The following is a 20,182-nucleotide window of genomic DNA, read 5'->3' as shown; positions in this document are numbered from 1 at the left end:
TATTGGTTTATATTATTCTTAACCATTGAGCAAAGAGTGAAAATTAAATAAGCAATCTTTACCTAAGAATGATTATTTAAAGCTAAGGCTATTAATAAAATCCTCTGACAGGTGGAGGCACTTAGTAATATCAATTAGTTCTCTCTTGAGAGATGAAGTATTCATTTTATAAATTTATTTATTCTCTATATAAAGTTTGTTGCCCCTTGGAAAATGGCTTGCTGTTGGGAATACATCACGCTATTCATTTGGAAGAATATTCCGTAGATGACACGGACATGCTTTCCACAGCTTGAGGGGAAAAAAAGGACGAGTGGTTATGTTTTGCAAACATGAAGATGAGTCTGAGTGTTGGATTAAGACAAAGATTAAGAGATGGCTTTGTGGAAATCTTCCTCTCAGGTACTGTGTATGCTGCGTGGAGATGAGAGGTTATCTTAAGCATTGCTAGCAACATATTTTTTTTTCTATAATACCATATTTCTTAGTTATCTTTCTCTGTTAAAGCTTTTGTGAACTCAAAGGTGATTTGTTTCAGCCTAATAGAGAACAGTCACTGAGAGCAGAGGCAGAATTCTGCCTCTAATTTATCAGTCAGATTGCTTGGCTGATGATCTGTATGAAAACTGTCCAGCGAAATAAATAACGATAGCTGTGATTCACATCAGCATGGGGATGTTAAAAAAATCAAATGTGTTTCTTTTTTTCTTTCTTTTTCCCAGGTATTTTAAAAAGTCATCATGCTCTGTGTGCTGGAACAGAGATGAGTGATCTGATTTCATGTTCCTTTTGCTCTGTATTGGGGTGCAGGTTGCAAAGAGGGAGGCAGACACCTGCGTGCTCTCTGCAGAAGAGCAGTCAGGTAGTTCACCAGGTATTTTGAACAGTTCCTACAAGGCTGAAATTCAAAAGTGTCTGCTCGGATCTAAGGAAGCCTCTGTCCTATGGGAAAAGTAGATATTTAGTCAGTCCGAGGCAATCTCAAGGAAAGTTCTGGAAAAAATCAACTTCCTGTTTATAAAAATGTTGGTTTTCTCCTTAACTAAAGTTTTGTGACAGGGGTTGTGCTGGGTTTTTTGTTAGTTTCTTATTTTCCTTGAGGAAACAGTAATAAATCCCCCAAAGTAACTGCTAGTTAAGTGTAAAAAGATTAGACTGTACCTAATCTCTGAAAAAACTGTGCTAATACTGGCTTTCTTTCAGATAGGGCAACTCTTTTTAATATATTGTATATTTTTGTTTAACTTGTAAATTTTAGTTTTACTGGACAAGAAGAAAAAGATGGTCCCCTCCAATGCAAGTGAATTTGCACCATGAGCCAACTGAGTAGTTGAAGAGAGCTTAAAAAAGGGAAATTCCAAGTTGAGTTGGGGTGTGTGTGGGGGGAACAGGGCCTGAAAACAAGTGGAAACAGCAAAGAGAAGCAGTAAGGTACAGAAAAGGGAAAAAATTCCATGTCTTTTGATGAGCCAAAGGATGTAGGGAAGATGCACTCTACTGGGTTACATATTGCAGGGTGACATGTTTCATATAGAAGCTTGGCTTGAGGTTTTTCTTGTGGCTTATGATAGATCATATTATAGAAAGGTCAGTAAAAGTGGTCTTTTTTTTTAATTTTTATTTTTTTATTTGTTATTTACTGTAGCCCACAACTGTAAATATATTTCATAGTGCAGTGGTGGGAACATGGCACAATTATCAGTGTAGACCTTGAGACCAAACTCAAGGATGCTGTGCTTGCCTTCCCTTTGCTTCTGAAAATACTCATTTGTACTGATCTGAAGGAGAGAGGGAGAATGGGGAGGGGAATTCTCTTATTGCTCTTCCTAGGCTGTGTTATGTGAATTAGGAGTTCCTGTTATTGCTGTGTCTGCACAGCCTTTGTCCTGATAGCATGATTGGGAAAGGTTAGGATTTCCTTGTGTATAACCCTTTTGGAGTGTGTAGCCTGCACAGAGTCCTCTGTTACTGACTTGTAATTCAGTGCTGCACATGGATAATTATTATTTTTGTAAAAGAAGCCTGAGAGTTTGACAGTGACTTACAAAGAAAGTTATCCTTGTTAAGCCTTAAGTTCCTGCAAGGGCTGGCTTGTGTCTTCTTTGCAATAAGTTCCTTATTTCCCCTCATCCATTGCAGGATTGTGGTAAATGCTGTAAAAGCTGCAGGGAATTACAGTTACTTCCCTTCTCCATCCTTGCTCTCCATGAGAGGCTGCAACGGCAAATGGTGGAATTTCACTGTGGCAAACTCCTTCCCCTTAGAGGAAGGAGGACACAGAGAAAAATCATGTTTAAAGTCCCGAGGTTTGGTGTATTGTGCTCCCTACTATGGGAATCCCCTGACTTAATGCATCTTTTATGAGAGTTTCCTAATGGAGACTTCCTTAAAATCCCAGCTCCTGAAATGCCGTGCAGTCCCAAGACGGCCACATAAGGTGAAGGAAAAGGACATTGCCTGGCAGGATCCTTTAGGTTCCTTGAGGGGTCTTTCAGCCACTGAGGTTTAACAAGCTGGGGAGCTTTTGACTGCTCTAGAAGGGAAAAAGATCCCTCTCCAAAAGGGAATGCCTAGTAAGCCATCTGACTGCTGCAGCTTGCACATGAAATGTAAGAGTTGTTAGGTGTCTCGTGCTGATGATCCCTGGCTGCCTGCTGGCCTCACGGGCTGGCCAGCAGCCCTGGGGAGCAGTGGAGACTGGCCAACTGTGCTTCTTCCTGATGGTGGTGGAGCAGGAGGAAGGTCACCACATTGCATGGCAGCTCCAAGGATGGCACAAAGCAGAGGAGCTCACCCGCAGCTGAGCCAGGCTGAGAATCACACTCCTTACCAGCCTGCTGCTGCTGCTGCTGCCATTGCAGGGCTCCCTTGCATGGGGAGAGAGGGAGGTTTCAAAGGTGTAAATGCTGGTTTGAGTTAAACTTGGGATTTCATTGGCCTGGAGTGATTCTCTGCAAAAAAGCAGAAGGGCTCCCCCCGTTCTGCTTCCCCCCCCCCATGTACATGTTTGAGCTGCTCTTTTTTGGTTTAACACCTGGAAAATGGCATGGTGTTTTATTTAAATATTTGCTCCTTCAGGCCAGCACGCTTGCTGGTATGGTAAGAAGCTTTTAGCCATATGTTACATGTATATGCTGTCAGACTAAAATGCAGTGCTGTGATTGAAAAGGGAATTTCAAAGCCTGGTTGTGCCTGCCTCTCAATATGGTTTCTGTGCGGTTGGGCACTTTAAAGGGAGTTAGCAGAACAGTGAGGTTGTGAGAAGGGCTGTAGATGCACTTCCAAAGAGAAACATTAAAATATTTGCCTTGGGGAGAAGTGAAAATATCCGAAATTTTTCAAATAGTAAGTAATTCTTGTAGACTCGTGCAAATTGTTAATGACAATTACTCCATCAGTATTTTTTGAGTTGTGATTTTTTCTGGGAAGGTTCCCACTTTCTGGCTTTTACCTGAGTAATATTTTAAGATGGGTGCATATATGAACAAAATCATTTTACTTCTCACATTTAAAAAGTTCAGAAAGCCCCATCTCCCAAACCCCCCTTCTCACTTATATTGGAAATGAGAAGAATGATCCCTCAGCTGTCAAATCACATTAAGACTGAACCAGCTCAGATCTTAGACAGTGGCTTCTGAGTTTAGGACCGGGCAAGTACGGTCCTTTGCCCTTGGATGCACCCTGGAAGGTGCAAGTGGAATTTTTATGTCAACCTAGTGAGATATTTCAGACTTTTCCCCCATGGCACAGGAATATATTTAATAGCTGCATAGTTTTGTAAGGCAAGCATTGATCAAAATGTCATGGATAGTTCTGGCCTGTCCCTACATTGGCCACTGACTTTGTACTTTTTTGGGCAAGCTACTTAGCACATCATTTCCTCACCAATAAAAGAGAAGCAATACCTTTGGGAACAATGATGAAGTTTTTAGATGAAAGGAGACATTGAAGGGCAAAGTGGTGCTATACCATGATGATTACTCTTTTCCTGAGAAGGTGCACTTTTCAATTTTAACACCACTTGGTAATGATTAATTGAGTTGTGTGGATTAAATTTTCAGTGAGAGTTATGAGATACTTTCCTGAAGAATAATGTATTTTAAATGTTATGTGAGACTTAAGAATTAAAATTTTATCTTGTATTTCAAAGAATTTTAAATGACCTTCAGACTGAGCCAGTCAGTGGTTTGAATATGTTAATGAAATCACTTTGCTGGCAAGATGTTTTGTTTGGTAATGAAACACAAAACTGCTGACCGTGTTGAGCTGATGATGTTTGTCTGTCTGATACGGTAATATTCATCAATGCACCGTGTGCAGGCAAAGTTCAGGTATGAATATAGATGACTAGGATTTTCTGGGAGCTCATGTAATAGTGTCTTTTAGGTTTTGATCTTTGTAGCCGGTTGATGACCTTTATTTTACACCAATAACGAAAAAAAGCAGCATTACTTTATCACTTAGATCCACAAACGCAAAAATAATTGAGTTCTCATCACTAATCGTTTCAGCAAATTAGAAAGTCCCATTTGACCCACATCTTGTTAGCTGTACTTGCATTAAGCAGTGTTTTTGAAGTATTCTGAGAATGTTTACTGCTTAATGCACTGCTCAGTGAGGATGTCAAAGTCTGACCTTAATGTATTCAAGATATTTCAGACTCTGGTTTTGGCTTTTGTTTTGTGGGTTTCTTTTTTCCTGCTTGATTGTTGCTGTCATTTTCAGCAGACTGAACTTAGAGGAATACAGGTAAATTTTCAGGTTGAGGTATGAACATTACAGTTAAGTTGGTAAGAAAGAGCAAAATGTATCTGTGGAAGTTGTGATCTGAAGTATTAAGGGTGTTTAAAAAGATGGAAATCCAGACCTCAGAAAGATTCAATTGCATTTAGAAAAATCCACAGATTTCTTTTTTTATCTCATACCTTTGCTGCTGTAAATCTCATTAAGTAATACTGTAATCCTATAAATTATCACAAATCTGGATTAATTTCAAATGAGTGGATGTCTAAAGTTGCAGTTTGTCTGGAAAGCTTTCCTCCCACAGTTTAGTCTTTCTGTACTGTCTATCTCATACAGCATTCATAATTTGGCACACTGAAAAACTTTGAATATTCTTTCTAGAATAACCTCAGATAGTTTAAAAAAATAAATTATTTAATTTATGAAAGCTTGTGAAGGATGCACAGAGCATTAAGAGAGAAGCTTGATACAGTTATTGAAATTCCAAATGGCTTTTCTTCAGAGCTGAACATTTCCATTTAAATACGTTGATTTAATTTATTTTATACCAAACCCTGTCGAAACTGAAAATTTTACTTTTAGTTTTGGAGCAATTTTAGAGGAGAAGAGTGTTCACCAGTTCTGTTGGTCACATACCCAAATGTAATCGGGAACATATAATCCAGATTCTCTTTCCTGTGACACATAACGAGGGAGGGAGGGAGGAGTGGGGGCAGCAGGCATGGAGCAGAGGAGGGAGGCAGATGAGCACATCAGAGAGTGATTGTTATGCCAAAGGGAGAAGAAAGGGGGGGGGCAGAAAAAAGATTCCTTATTATTCAGTACATTTCCTGTGTGTTTTATCATACCCTTGTCCCAAGTTTCCAGTAAAGTTGAGCAATGGGCAAAAGTATTCATCAGTCTCACTGAAATTCAGTTTGGTCGTTGTCTGCTGTGTGGCTCTCACACTTCTCCAGAGAGGCTTGGGCACGTGAAGCACACATTCACCTCTGTCTGTGAATCTTGGGAAGTTGCTGACAACTTATAATAAGTGCCTAGGCTTCCAAAATTTCTTTGGTATTCCTTCCAATTAAGTTAATTGTAAAGGCTTGGAGATGAGGTCACATACGGGATGTGAAGATGCTCATGAGGATTGTCTTGCTTATCAAAGAAACTTTGCTGTGACCCACCAAAAACTGGGCCTAAACCAGATCGTGAAATCCATTTCCCCAGGAAAATACAGAATGGGTATGCTGTTCAAAGGTGGCACAGGCTGTAATGCCGAAGGCATCTCGCTGTGATAAATGTTCATGGAAGAATTTTTTGAGCCTTTAAATATACCCTGATCATTTCAGGACTTTTGACCTTTGGAGGGAAATTTCTGAGGAATCCTTTCAAAAGAGTGTAGAGCTGGTATTCAACAACCTCTCTGACAATTAAAAAGAAATTTTGATTTTGCAGACATGTGAAGTGAAAGATACTTTCAAGGCAAGTAATTTCTTGCTTGTGTAAGCCCAGTGTCTAAGAAAAAGTTCTGTTCAGTAGATTTTTGCACTTTGGATAGGTAAAATTTGTACTGTTAATTAGGTTCCAGCTTTTTTGACAGATCTTGTCAACTTTAATAGTAAATGGACTAATTCATAGGTGATCTGCAGAGGTAGATGATGTGGTCTTTGGCTGTGGGTAATGTTGATGAATTTCAGTATTAACTTGGTATATATTCAAATGGTAGATCTGGGTGGCTCCAAGGCATTTCCTAGGAAAACTTTATGGTCTCAGAGATCTGGGTTAACAGATTTACCCTGGGAAGCTGTCCCTCTTAGATCTGATTAATTTGCTGTACTTTTTTGCCCTGGTGTTCTTACACTCATACCATTTTTTGATTCCTTCTATCTTTGCATTGTTTCAAGTTACGTGCAAAGGAGCAATTTCAGTAGCATTTCAGACCTGGAGATGGTCAGTTCCCTTTATTTCTTTTTTATTGTTCTTTATTTTTAATTACTTAGTTTTTAAGTAAACATGACTTTTTAGTAACTGCATTTGGGGGGAAAACTGTTTTGCTAATGGGAGTATAAACTGAGAAGCAGAGGATGTATATTTTTGTTCAATTTTGATTAATGTTTAGGGACCTTTAAAGTACAGGTGAATGTAACTCATTTCTATGCTGGAGTAACATTTAAATGCTAGTTTCTCAAATATTCCATGTCACTATCTAGGAGGCAAAAAACCCTCTCAAATATATAACCATTATTGTTTTGCCTGGTACCTTGTTGAGGGCTTTTCTCTTTATAGGGAAGTGCAATGAAATCAGTGTCTTAATGGGTGATACCATTTTTCAGTGTTTGGTCCTTGCAAAACTACTCTGACTTTTTTGTTTGTTTTAACTAAGGTTTAGCAAACATATACTGTATGATATGGGTGAATAATCTGATCTTATGGAGACAGTTATTTTACAGCTGGACTCTCTTTTGAATTTGAAAACGTCAAGAAATATGAAGTCTGACTGCCGAAGTTTATTTCATAATTGACAATTCAGTTTAGGTGCAGCAGGTAATGAAGTCAAGCACTTTGAAGTTGTCAGGCAACGCTGAATTTGCAAGATTCACAGTATAATTTGGACTGCATTCTGTGTACATGAATATTTACCAAAGCTTTATGAAAGCAATGTTTATCTTGTAACATGAAAGAGAAAACTAGGAAAGAATTAATGGCCTGGCTACTGTAGCAATAGCCCAGGTTTGTATGATAAAAGCCTCCTGGTGTTACAGACACTCTTTCTTTCTGAAATGACATAAGAAAAATGGAAAGAAGTCATTTGGAGAGGAATAAAAGCACTCCCTGAAAAGTTACATTGTTAGTAATAGCATTGTGTGGATTCGAGCTCATAACCAGGCATATGAAAACCTTTCTTTGTATGGAAATTCTGATTTTCCAGAGGAAAAAATGCGGGAGAGAAACGACTGTTGCCGCTAAAATTGTTGTTACGTGGTCCTGAATTAACTGAAAATGAGGCAAACGTAACACATGTGAGTTTTAAACCTGATCTTTAACGATTGTGAAATAATTCTTAGTTGCAATATTTTGTAAATGCTTTAAAGATGTTAAGTGCAACTTGGGGTTTTTTTCCACCTACTTGACTAAACTCATGCCTGGTTGGCCCCTGTCATAGCTGTTTGCAGCCTGATCCTATGGTGCTTTTCTCTGGAATTACACTGGAATGAGCTTGGATCACTGCCATGAAGTGTAGGGGTCTCTCTCTCTATTAATACATTTGCAGTGTGTATTATTTCGAGAAGCACCAATCTGTCTTCTGGGAGAACAAAACAGAGCAGCAGAACTTCTATATGTCTGTCATTTAAATTTGTAGACCTTCCTATCTCTAAGTTTAACCATATTTTATGATACAGGGCACAGGTTGTTCTTTGAGAGCCGTGGGAACAGCACCTTTCCCTGCAGATAACAGATCATGTCAGTGCTGTGTGCTCAGGGGGCTCTTTTCCACAGAGATGATCTAACGTTTAAGGACAGGTGGTTTGGAGAAACAAGTAATCTTACGTTCTTTTTGCTCTTTATCAAGTAGTCCCACTTGGTCTAAATCAGGCTTTAAGTCTATTGTTTGCTCTAATGCAATTACACTTGTTTTTTACTCAGACTCCAGTGAGCCAGACTTTGGCAGCAAGACCATATAAGCTTTCTATAGGTTTTTAAAAGCAAATTGCACTTTGCTGGTCCCTGGGAAAGTGTGTCTTCCTTGAAAATGTTTAATCCACCCTCCTTCGCTGTCAGTTGTTAATGAAACTATCCATGGCATACACTGACAATTGATCAATTCACATCTTACCTAAGAAAGATTTTTCTGTTTTCCTGTGCACAGTGTAAAGTACTTAGATATGTCTTTTTCATTTACAGTGTGGGAAGTAAACCATAAATCTGTGATATCCCTCTGTCTTTTAGGTATTTCAATACCCTGAGCATAGTCATTTCAGTTAAAGACCTTTCTGGACAGGAAAAACAAGGAGAAGAATTGTGTAAATGTGCAGATCTTTAGAGGACTTGCGAACTACTGAAAATACTATAATGATGCAAAAGTTACACAGCATCTCCAATCATATCACTAGTGCTTATTTCCATCCAGGTTGCTGGTTTTGTGTGATAATACTGGTAGGTGCAATACTTGCAGTCTGAGACATACTGAATTCCCTCTCAGACTTGCCTTTTTGTGATGCTCAGTGCTTCCAGCTCCTTTTGATACCACCCATCGCTGGGGCTGCTCACTCTGGGAAGACAAGTCCCTAAAAAATAAAGGGTACTTGTGATGCTGAGGTGCACTCCATGCATCTGTATTTAAGGTGCTAACCTGGCCATTCCTGTGGCCTTCCCAGACCAGCTTCCCAAAGTGGCCTGTGCAGCAATTATGACGTATTTCTGCTTGAAAGGTTAAGGCCCGAGTGTGCTCTGACAGTGAGGTGGAGAGAGGAAGAACTGTGCACTTGCTGTTCCAATAAGGGTCTTTTAGAGTCTCTTTGGAGGTGAAATGGCCCCTAACTATGTTTTGGAGATGCTCTTTTTACGCAGTCTTGTGCAGGGAGAGCTTGGATGCTTCATGCACAACTGTTAGGTCAGACTCCTCCCCAATTTTGCACGATTGCTGAGCAGTGAAGAGTGCCCCAGCAGCAACATGAATTCAAAAAATACCCAACACAGAGGAAAGATAAAACTGGAAGTCCTAGAAGAGTTGGGACTCTGAGAATCTGGAATGCAGCTGGATCATATGCAACCCATTGTTTTATTGTGTATCTGCAAAGAACTCCAGAGGAAAAATAGAAACAAATCAAACAGTAGTTTTCTTTTCCTTTCTATTTATTTTATAGCTTATACCCAGCCCAGTGAAGACTAACCACGAAATTATGGATTTAAAAACGGGGAATTTGGGTATTCTGAAGAAAAATGGAACACGACAGACAAATATTTACATGCAAATACATTGTGCAAAAGTGTATGAGGTGACAGGATGCAAATTGCACTGGTATTGGAAATAGAAAAAGCTAAAGGTCCCCCTCTCCATGTGCAGGGAAGGCAAAAGTGAAGCTCACTTCCCAAAGAACCACAATTTCTCCAAGATGCATTACTGGGAGAGGGATATATACACAGATGAGTATCTGTGTATATGTATGAGTGGATATATTTACACACACATACTCCTCTCTAGCATGTAAAATACATGAGTGATTGTTTCAGAGGGACATATTTCAGATGTAGGAGTATCACAGTAATTATGCTCGTGGAGACTTCCATCTCTACAAGGTCTTTATTTAAACAAGCCTTGCATTTTTCAATTCATCTAGAAAAGGGTTTGGAGACCTGGGAAAAGGAAGGAATGAATGAATGATGGTGCCAAGACCTGCCTTGTGCCAGATTTTCTTTGCAATTATGTAGCTCTTGGCAAAGGTGAGATTTAAAATCCATGTTGCTGATCAGCATGGGATCATCTCTTGGGAACAGAGGTGCTGTGCTCCCATGGAGCAAAATGATGGTGTTTCCCCTGGCACTCACAGCCAGTCCTGAGAGCCTTCAATGAAATGCTATTTCTGAGCTGAGAAAACCATGTGAAGGGAACTTTTTACCATGAAAACAGATAGCTTAATGCTGTCAAAACAAAAAACTCAGAGTGGTTTTTTTTTTTAAGATTTTCTTCAGTATTTTAGGATTCAATCAGAAGAAATTTAGTGGGAAAACATTCAGTCTACTAACATGGAGTAAAGATTGGAGTTAAGGGAAAATATTAAGGTAAACTCAGAGTGGACTGTAAAAAAGAGCTCAGTCATTAAAATTTTCATTTTTCCCATTCCTCCTTATGGAAGGAATGGGAAAACAGCCACTCAAAAGGCCAGTTTAACTGAGGGTTCAGCAGGAAGCAGATGGGTTTTACTGTAACATTTACAGACATCATATCATCATCCAAATGGAGAATGGGGTCTGTGTACCAGGGCAGAAAAGCCCCACTGAACCCTTGAGGGCACTTGTAAGTGTAAACAAGGAATTATCTCTTTCAGCCAGTGCCCACAGGTCCGAAACTGCAGCTAGAAACCTTCAGCTGAACTGTTCTACTGTGAGGCAGAGTCTTAGAACTGACCACGAGGTCACAGTTTATGGAGCCATCAGGTCACTCAGGGTAAGGCAATCTGAAGCCCAGCCAAAGGGCTGAGTGTGGCTGGTGTGACAGGACTTATACCACCAAGGTGTTCTTCTTGGCAGAGCAGATGCAGTAACAAACCTAGCACAGCATCCACAGAGGGTTGGAACAAAGCTTTAAGAGAGGTGCTACTCTTGTTAGAAACGAGCTTTATTATTCTGCTTGATCTACATGAAAGTTGTCAAATACCTTGTATTAGTAACAGTCTAGCTGTTCAAAATCCTCAAAAATTAAGCCAAGCAACTTCACTTTAAACTGAACACGACTAAAGAACCTTGGTCATGGTCAAAATGAAAAATAGTGAAGTTTTTACCTTAATGAGAAGATAGTGGTATAGCACAAACACATAGAAATAGAAATCCTAGTAATTCAGCACTATAAAACACAACACTAAATAGCCATGGCATGAAAAACTCATTTGAGTTGGTGACTAGCAGGGTGTCACCTCAGGAAGAAATGTAAAATGGAAGTGAACTCCATCTTGTGTCTGGGAACAGGCTACAACTTCCTTGCATGTAGATGTGAGTTTGCAGTGATATATTTGTTACCTGTTGGGATATGGGAAAAAAGAATTGTCAAGGACAGGGCTGTAAAGTTATTCTTAGTGTTTCTTTTTCTCCCATAGCTACAAAAGGCCAGTAGGGATGTGGACTTAAGCCCCTGGTAGATGTATCATGCTCCTTACCAAAGGAGAAAAGGAGCTCAGAGGTGAATAATATTAAAATAAATTTTAATTTTGAATCCATAGACACTAGTATTACATTGGGCCAAGCCCAAAGTAATACAGATGGCAGTTTATTTGATGACAAGATCTTCCATAATATTGCAATAATTATTTTGAAGTTTTTATATATTTTGCTACATGAAAGTACACGTATAGATAGTGGTTATGAGTGTAGAGCCTCACCACTGTTAAAGCACATGTGCAATTTGCATTATGCAGTAACTCTTATGAAATTCCTCAACAACCTCAGATACAGCTTTCCCCAAAACACATTTACATATAATAACTGGGCTTCTACAGAATGGCTCAATGCAATAGCTCTTTTCTGCAATAATTCGTGAAAAATGGTGCAATGATGTGTGTGATTGCTCCCATCTTATGTATCTGAAGTTTGTGTTGTCAGAATTCTAGTGCAGACATTTGAATCAGTTAGGAATACAAAAAACACAAAAAGTATCATCATCTTTACATAAAATAAGACCAACCACCTTTGACCACAAAACCCAAAACAAACCAAAACAAGCTAAGTCAAAAAAAACCCAAAACAATGAACACCCCATCATTATTGCATATACATAGAATATGTGACTATGGTATTCTGAAGAAGTTTTTCATCATTTTTAGGGTAATCCAAAGTAATTCCAATCTGCTGCCAAAAAAATCCCCCAACTTCTTTGAGAAAAGATCTTGGATTTACTCAGGATCTTCTGGAGAAGAGTGTAGATGCTGTGGTAGTATAAATTAGTAAGAGGAACTATAAATGAATTTTTTTTTGATACTGTGGACTCTTTCAAGGTTCACCTTAGATAAACATTTAGCACATCATGCTTATGTAAAGCTATCTGTTCAAAAATACCCTCCTGGGTACAGCTGCTCCATATTACATATCTCTGATTCGTACTATTGTAGGTTAAGTCAAACAATCACTGTGCAACTGCACTGGGAATTAGGTTAATTCAGCTTGCCTTGGTATAGATTCTTGACTCCTGCAGACTTCTGACTGAGCTCTCAGACAGCTTGCCTTCCAGACAATTGCTTGGATGGGATTTTGGGGGCAGGTGTTAACTGTGGAAACTCACTTAGCATTAAGCTTCTCTGTTGCTACCGACTTTGATGATACTTTTATACGTTTGGTTTTTTTTTTTTTTTTTTCTGATCATTGTCCTTTACAAAAGAGCTAATTGAAAATATCAGTCAAATCGTGTCTCTGGTTTCCCTCTTCTTCCCCCACACCCCCCTCGGCCCCCCGTTAATTGGACGAGTATTGTGTTCGTGTGGGAAGGGAGGAGGCTCTATAGCAGCGTGGCAATATTGCTGGGAAAAGAACATTAAAATGGATAAAGGGATTTCCTAGTGGTATAAATACCTGCACACGACCTCCCTGTGCTCTGGAGCCCTCCTGTATATGCATATGCAGGTAAAAACCTGGGAGTTGGGTCGGAGCTGCCGTTGACTGCGCAGGATCCGTTCTGGCAGAAAACGGGGGACAAGCGGCTCTCTTTGCCCGTTGGAGGGTATGAGTTGCCAAGCATTTACTTCATCTGACACCTTTGTACCCCTGAATTCTGACTCTTCTCCCTCTCTGCCTCTGATAATGCATCACAGCGCCGCAGAGTGCCTGCATGTTTCTAACCATGCCACCAATGTTGTATCTACAGGTACTTTTTAAAAATAATCTTGCTCTCAGTAACTCTCGTTTTTTGTGATGGTTTTGGATGGTCTGTGTTCATCAGGTTCTGCAGTACTGAAGGTGTTTGGTGTCCATGTTATGTGTGGATTGGGATTATGTTAAAGCAGAAGCAATTTCACAAACTCTATATATGAGTGAATAAGGAAAATCACAAATGTTTGTGTTTTAGCTAAATAAGCAGCTTTCTCTAAGTTTGTTACAAGATTAGGCTCAAATATGCTGCCAATGCACTAATTTAAAACAGCTTCAAACATTGTCACTGTTGCTATGACTATATAGTCTTCAATGAGAAGTGTCATGTAAATTAATTGAAAGTTTATTATATAACCACAATTTAAATAACATAAATTACTTTAAATAAGGAATATATATAAAGCAGCTCAGGTCTAAATATCACTTGGGGAAGCTTTAAAGAAGGAAAAACATTGCTCCTCAAGGCATGTTGCATACTGAATGAAGACTAAGATTTAAGTGGGATGTTCAAAATTGGTAGTAGACGCCTTGACAATATTTTTTGAATTTTGTATGTTTGTGTATGCAATCCAATTAGATGCATTGAAATACTTGGCCTGTGTAATCACTGAACTATCTGAGAGACAGACAAAGAGAAAGAGAGTTTTGTCTATCTTCCTTAATACTGTAGAAGTGGGATTCTGAAATGCAGGAGTTGTTGATGGAAAGGTTTCAAGAACAGAGGAAGACATAGTTTGATTTATCTGAAATGGCATTAAGGTTAGAATTCTATCTGGAGTCTTAAAAAGAAACTAGCTTTCTCCTGAAATACACTGGTAATAAAACATTTTAATGAAAAGCAAAAGCAGGTAAGTGGTGAAAACCATTTGCTTGCCTGCTTCAGGTTTAGGTTGATATTTTGTGTTTGCCTCCCAGTGACAAACTGACCCTGCAGTTCAGGGAAATTTCAATTGCAGGATCCCATCTAAACAGGGTCAAACTCTGTGAAAAACAACCCTGTGAAAGCAGCAACAACTATAATGACTAAAGGCGTACAAATCTCATACATAGATTTGGAAATTGTAATAAACAATGCTATTCTTGTGAAAGCATATAAGGAGAATTTGTGCTCAATAAAACAGTGGAAGAATTTTGAATAACAACTTATTTTAAATGCCAGTTTTTTAAAAAATTGGTTGTAGCAATCCTGCATCACGAAAAGGTGAATATACTTCTTTTCAAATATTATGCCATGTAATTCAGCTGATGTTCTGCATTGTCCTTAACATTTTAATTTTTATTATTTAATCTGAACGAGATCATCCTCACTATTTAATCTTAAGTCTTTATTAGCAAGTTGAAAATTGTATTTTCATGCATAAAACTAATAGCCTGTGGATTATCTAATAATAGAAAAAAGACAACCAATAAACACTTAGATCTTATCTCAATAGAAAAGTAGCATCGTGCTACATGCATTAGAATTATTAACAGAATCTTTATTTTCAGTGCATTTATATCAGTCTAAACATGTTTGTCTTAGTAGATTTAATATCTGTGTAAGAGTATCTAAACAGGACATTTTACTGTTATGAATAATGTTGTAAAAAATAGAGATTCTAATCCCTAATTAATTATACGGCTTTGAATGACTGGAATGTGTTCTCTAAAATGTGGTTTTACATATCTGAAAGCTTGTGAACATTAATTTTTAATATTATATTTTATAGCAGTTGTTAGAGGGGAGAGCATTTGCATTTTTAGTCCTCCTTATATATGAGAAAGAGCTATAGCTCTTATTTCACGCTCAGCAAAAAAATGGTCTCATTCTTCAGGCCCTGGCTATTACTGAGCAAAGATCTGAAATAGCCCTGTGAAAACACAAGAGATAAATTAATTGTGTGTTTCCTGGAAAATGTTTATTTAAGCTTAACTTTTTAGAGGAGCCCAGAATCTGCTGTCCTGTTTCTCTACCTCCTTGCCAAAGCATTCTGAAATGTGTTTTTTTTTTTTTTGTGTCTTGGCACCTAAAAAATTTTGACTTCTGGCTGCCTCAAAGCAGATGTCCCAAACTGCTGCCTTTGGAAACCCAGGTCTTAGGCACACATAAAATATTGCCTTCCTTGCTGCCTTCATTCGCAGTGGGGTTTGCATGACAGTGAAGGCAAGCGATTTCCTGAGCACACAGAATTAGTTTTTATGTAAGACTGAACGAAACTGTGTGTGAAAGTTCTGTGAGGAGAGGAACTGGTCTCCTCCAAAGAGTTCGAGGCGTCCCTTGCTAAGCAGGGTACGTAAACTGGGTTATGGTCATGGAATATATTAAAAGCAATGCCACAAGACCCCAGCATGGCAATTTCTGGTCTTGAATGGGAGGGTGTCTCACTATTTACACACCAGCAGTTTACCTGCAGTGACCTGGCCAGCTGTCAGGACTTCCAGCAGTGTTACCTGATGGTTACGGCCCAGAGTTAAAGGCTTACTGATTGCACGCTAAAACTGCACAAGGGCACTGTCTCCCTCTGAACTTACAGGCTCTGTCTCGAATCATCACATATTTTCTCACCAGTCCCATCTGTTTTGTCTTTGGTCCAAACTCATGTGTTGGCTCTGGCACGACGATGCTGGCACGCGCTTTGGCAGGACTTCATTACTCTGTGCCCTCCTGTCATTATGGAAACCAACCATCTACCTATGGGGTGATGGCAGGTAAGAGAGCAAACCTTCAGCTGGGGTGAGCTACTAGCATGTTGATTTTTTAGGCAGTTTTCCTTTAGAGGGATCAATCCAAGACAATTGTTTAAAGGAGATGGGATTTGGATTAAGGCACTAGAAGAAGTGTTAGGAAATTAGGGGTCACTGCCCAGAGTTTCCCCAAAACCTCTGCATCTCTCTTGAAATCACTCTGTATTTTACATCTCTCTGCAAGACTGGGAAAGTGCTGCTCTTTTTGCTAACCTATGTCCACTTCCCCTGGTGAGAATCACTTTCTGAGGGACCAGGAGTGACATACCCAATATACCTGTGTATTACCAGTACCTGGGCTGACAAAACCGTGCCCAAAGATATAAAATAAAATGGGACATAAGGCAAAGATATCTAAATTCTGCAGGCAGATCAGGCAGATGGTCATGGATTTTTACACTCATGAATATATGCTAGCATCCTGCTCATTTTTGCATGTGCCAGGCTCAGTAAGAAAGAGGAACTCTTATTCTATGCGAATAAGTATTCTATTCGAGTAGCAGTCGATGAGATAACGACATGAACCAAATTCACACAACTCCTAGGAGGTAACTGTGATTTGGAAATAAACCAAAATCAAACTCAGAATTTTGTTTCACTTAAGAATGAAGGAAATATTCAAGTTAGACAGCTTGGATTAATATATCTGCATAGGGACAGAGTGTAGATTTCCTTTATGGAGTCCAAACATCCAAATGCTCCAACTACATAGTGCTCTTACGTACCTGTTGCAAACATTCCTTGCATTGTTCAGATCCCTGGGAAAAGTTAGTGGATATTAGACAAAATATATTGCTCACAAGTTCATTTTCTTTCATTCCAGAAGAAACACATCTTTATTCTTCTCCTTTCTTCTTTTCACCCTTACTTTGTTCCCTTTTTAGGCATCAAGCCTTCAACTCCAGAGATGCTGTCGGCAAGTCTCTCCCAGACTCGCATCTTACAGACGTGCAGCGTGCCCCATCCCAATGTGGTAAACAGTGTCAGCACCTTGCAAAGCAAGTCCTCCTCTTTTTAAGTATTTTTATTTATTTTTTGAGAAAAAAAAAATCCTTTTCTTTTTGTGGTTAGCCTGTCTGAAGTGTATGAAGTAGCTGCTATGGGGTTAGAACCTCCAACGCTGGTGAGAGCATTCAGGGTGGTGAAGACAACCCTAACCCTAATAAATGGAGGAAGCAGTGGAGGTTAATGCAGTTCTGAGTTCTTCTACAAAGTTTTGTATAATTTAGAAAATTGGGAAGGATGTCCCGAAAACCAGGAATTTACTGGCTGCTCCAGATACACTGAAGAGTGTTGATGATTCCCTCCACCCCTCCTTTAAGTCACAGACTCTTTAGCTCTATGTACAATACCTAGTGAAAAAATCACCTTCACTCTTAACTGAGTCTCCTTGTTACTTCTGATATTTGTGAACAAAAGGTAATGTAAGACAGTTCTTTGCCCTTGAGTAATTTCTTTTTAAGCCAGAAGGGTCATTTTGAATGTGTTCTGGCTTTTTGGTTGTTAGGGTTTTTCTGCCTTTAGGTCTTACCTTTGTTCCTTCCCCCAAGAAGTTTTACACTGAAGCTAAGCCAAGGTAGTATCCCATCCGAGTATCACATGGCACTGACACGGAAATATTTTGTGTACCAGAAAGTAGAGACTGGCAAGTTTTAGGGGACTCAAAATGACATAGCTCTGTCATTCTAGAGGTACCCCTTAATTACAGTTTAGACCTCGGATTTTATTTGTTTAGGTTTAGACCATTTGCCATCTTATTTAAGTGCTTCTGTTTACTCAGGAAGAGGATGGTTGTGGCTGCTGGTTGGTTTTCATGAGTTTGGACAAGAAAGAGACAGTACCTCCTAGGAGATCCTCACTCTTGGGTATTCTCATGTTATATAATGAATATTACAGGATTATGAGATGGTGGAGGGAGGTTTTTACTGTGTAGTGGTAGAGAATAACTGTACCGAGTTTTCTCTTTGGTGCTGCTCAGGTAGTCTGACCCCTTGCCTTTATAAATTCCCGGAGCATGCTCTCAGTGCCAGCTCCTGTGCCCTGGGCCACGGCTTCACTCCCATGCCCCAGCCCCTCCTCACAGATGATGCCACTGCCACGGACTTCAAGCAGGAGTTCCGCAGGAAAAGCAAGTCCGTTGAAGACCCTGTTGACATGGACTCCCCTGAGATCAGGGAACTGGAGAAATTCGCCAACGAATTTAAGCTGCGGAGAATTAAGCTGGGTATGTGCTTTCTTTGTCCACAAACAAAAGGTTGAAAAGTTCCAGTGAAAGCCCAACTATTCCTGAGTGTTTTATAGTCTGGCCTCTTCAGTTGCCTGATCATAACTCTAATCTTGCCTTGTACTGCCCAACTCTCTCCATTCCTAGCAGACTTGACTGGAATTAATGAACTTCAGCTTTTTTGCAGCTCAGTATGCAGAAAGGGACTTAAACTTTCCTGCCCTTTAATTATTTGTCTTAGGCGCAGGGAAAATTATTACTGTTCAATAAATTACATCCAGTAGCAGATGAAATATTCTGCACAGCTCCAAATTATCTGCAACTTAGGGCAGCACATGCTCTAACCTCTCATACCCATCCTCTTCCCAATGAAGAGTTTCATCTGAAGTTGTAGTGTCACTTCTGTGACAACCATGGGAAATCTTTCACACAAGTAGGAAGCTTCTCTTCCTGATTTATTTTCTTGTGCCAAGACACAGGTACAGCAGCAACTGATAAATTTTTTGCTGTCTGATTCATGCAAGGTGGATCACCTTTGAGAGTCTCCAGTGAGCTGCTCGTCTTTCACTGGCTAGTCTTAGCTGAGGACAAAGGTTGACTGAGCCCCATCTTTCTCACCTGTAGGAAATTAGGTGTACATTGCAACGTAAAAGCCTCACCCTTTCTTGAACTGTACTGAAAGAAAAAAATAACACCCATCAGTGCAGAGGCAGCCCACTTATGAACACTGAGTACTCTGAAGAGTTGTGATTTTGTCATTATCACTTATTACATTCGAGTCAGAGGAAATCCTTCTAGTTTCATAAATCTAAAAAAAAAATTAGAAGGTGTTTAGAGGTATCTGTGTGATATCTCAGCAGCAGGAAAGCTAGTATGTTTCTTTTTCAGTCTAAACTGAAATAAAAGAAATCAAGGTTTAAAAATATTTGGAACGTGGTTTATTTTCCTGTGTATCATGTTTTTGTTGTCAGGCACAGCAATGGAAAGTGTTTGCTAGGCCCCACATTGTTAATCACTGCATCTTCACCCTGAATTTTTGAGGGAACAAAACTTCCTTTATTGCAAGCAAATGACATGGAGCCTGGGCTTAAGTGGTCTGATGGGAGAAATGCAATGTGCACAGGGAACCTAATCTGAGGTTGAGCTTTACACGGGAAGACAGAGTTAATATGGGTTGTGCGTCTGAGACTGAGAGAATTGGAGTTAGTGCAATCAAAATAGAGGTAAAAAGCTGCCTCATGAGACATTCAGTGTGCAATTAGATCCGTCCTGTTCTGGTGCAGAGGCAGAGAAGAAGGATAATGATCCAGCCTCCTGAACATGGCAGATATATGCTCAGAGCACTGAACAAGTTACTGCTGAGACAAAGTCAATGTGTGCATGGAAACTGCAGCAATTCTGTGACCACTTCACTGTAGTTGTTGCAACAAATAACTGGATAGCAACCAGGGATTAGTTTATTGCCCCTGCATCATCTACTGAAAGAAAGATTCTGGGTGTCAGGATCCTTTTCAAATCCCTAATCTTGGAGTGGAAAGCTCCACTGAAAACAACAGGACAGCTCAGTCAGCCCCAGAGACCTCTGCAGAGAGCCCATCCTGGAGGCACTGCAGGCCCACGCTGTCTGCAGGAGTCAGAAATGAAGGTCTAAGCATTGAGGAAAGCTTCAAAGTTAATTTTTTTTCCTCTTTGTTTTTGACAGGTTACACACAAACCAACGTTGGAGAAGCACTGGCTGCAGTGCACGGCTCCGAGTTCAGCCAAACAACCATTTGCCGATTTGAAAACTTGCAGCTGAGCTTCAAGAACGCCTGCAAACTGAAATCCATACTGTCCAAGTGGCTGGAGGAAGCAGAACAAGTAGGAGGTAGAGAACTGAAATCCTCTACATTTTGATTTGCATTTGAATCGGAATGCCATATATATGCCCAA

General features: G+C 39.6%; 1 protein-coding gene across 2 annotated transcripts in view; it reads left to right on the top strand.

Moving 5' to 3' along the window:
- The first annotated feature begins 200 nt into the window (after positions 1-200).
- Positions 201-20,182, top strand: part of POU1F1 (POU class 1 homeobox 1) — a 23,969-nt gene continuing 3,987 nt past the window's right edge. Inside the window, exons 1-5 of one of the 2 annotated variants that reach the window (XM_027900948.1) lie at positions 201-402; positions 15,925-15,990; positions 16,911-17,024; positions 18,005-18,250; positions 19,953-20,117. In XM_027900948.1, the coding sequence (XP_027756749.1) occupies positions 333-402; positions 15,925-15,990; positions 16,911-17,024; positions 18,005-18,250; positions 19,953-20,117 (661 nt within the window). In that variant the 5' untranslated portion in view covers positions 201-332. Of the gene's footprint in view, positions 403-13,155; positions 13,298-15,924; positions 15,991-16,910; positions 17,025-18,004; positions 18,251-19,952; positions 20,118-20,182 lie in introns of those variants that run through there. The other variant, XM_027900946.1, reaches the window with a different exon arrangement.

Source organism: Empidonax traillii, unplaced genomic scaffold (genome assembly GCF_003031625.1).
Source record: "Empidonax traillii isolate 1590-97213 ecotype Southwest subspecies unplaced genomic scaffold, ASM303162v1 scaffold757:size522588, whole genome shotgun sequence".
In the NCBI taxonomy this organism is placed as follows: domain Eukaryota; kingdom Metazoa; phylum Chordata; class Aves; order Passeriformes; family Tyrannidae; genus Empidonax; species Empidonax traillii.
The sequence above is the reverse complement of the archived record's forward strand: the minus strand, read 5'-3'. Positions and strand labels throughout refer to the sequence as shown.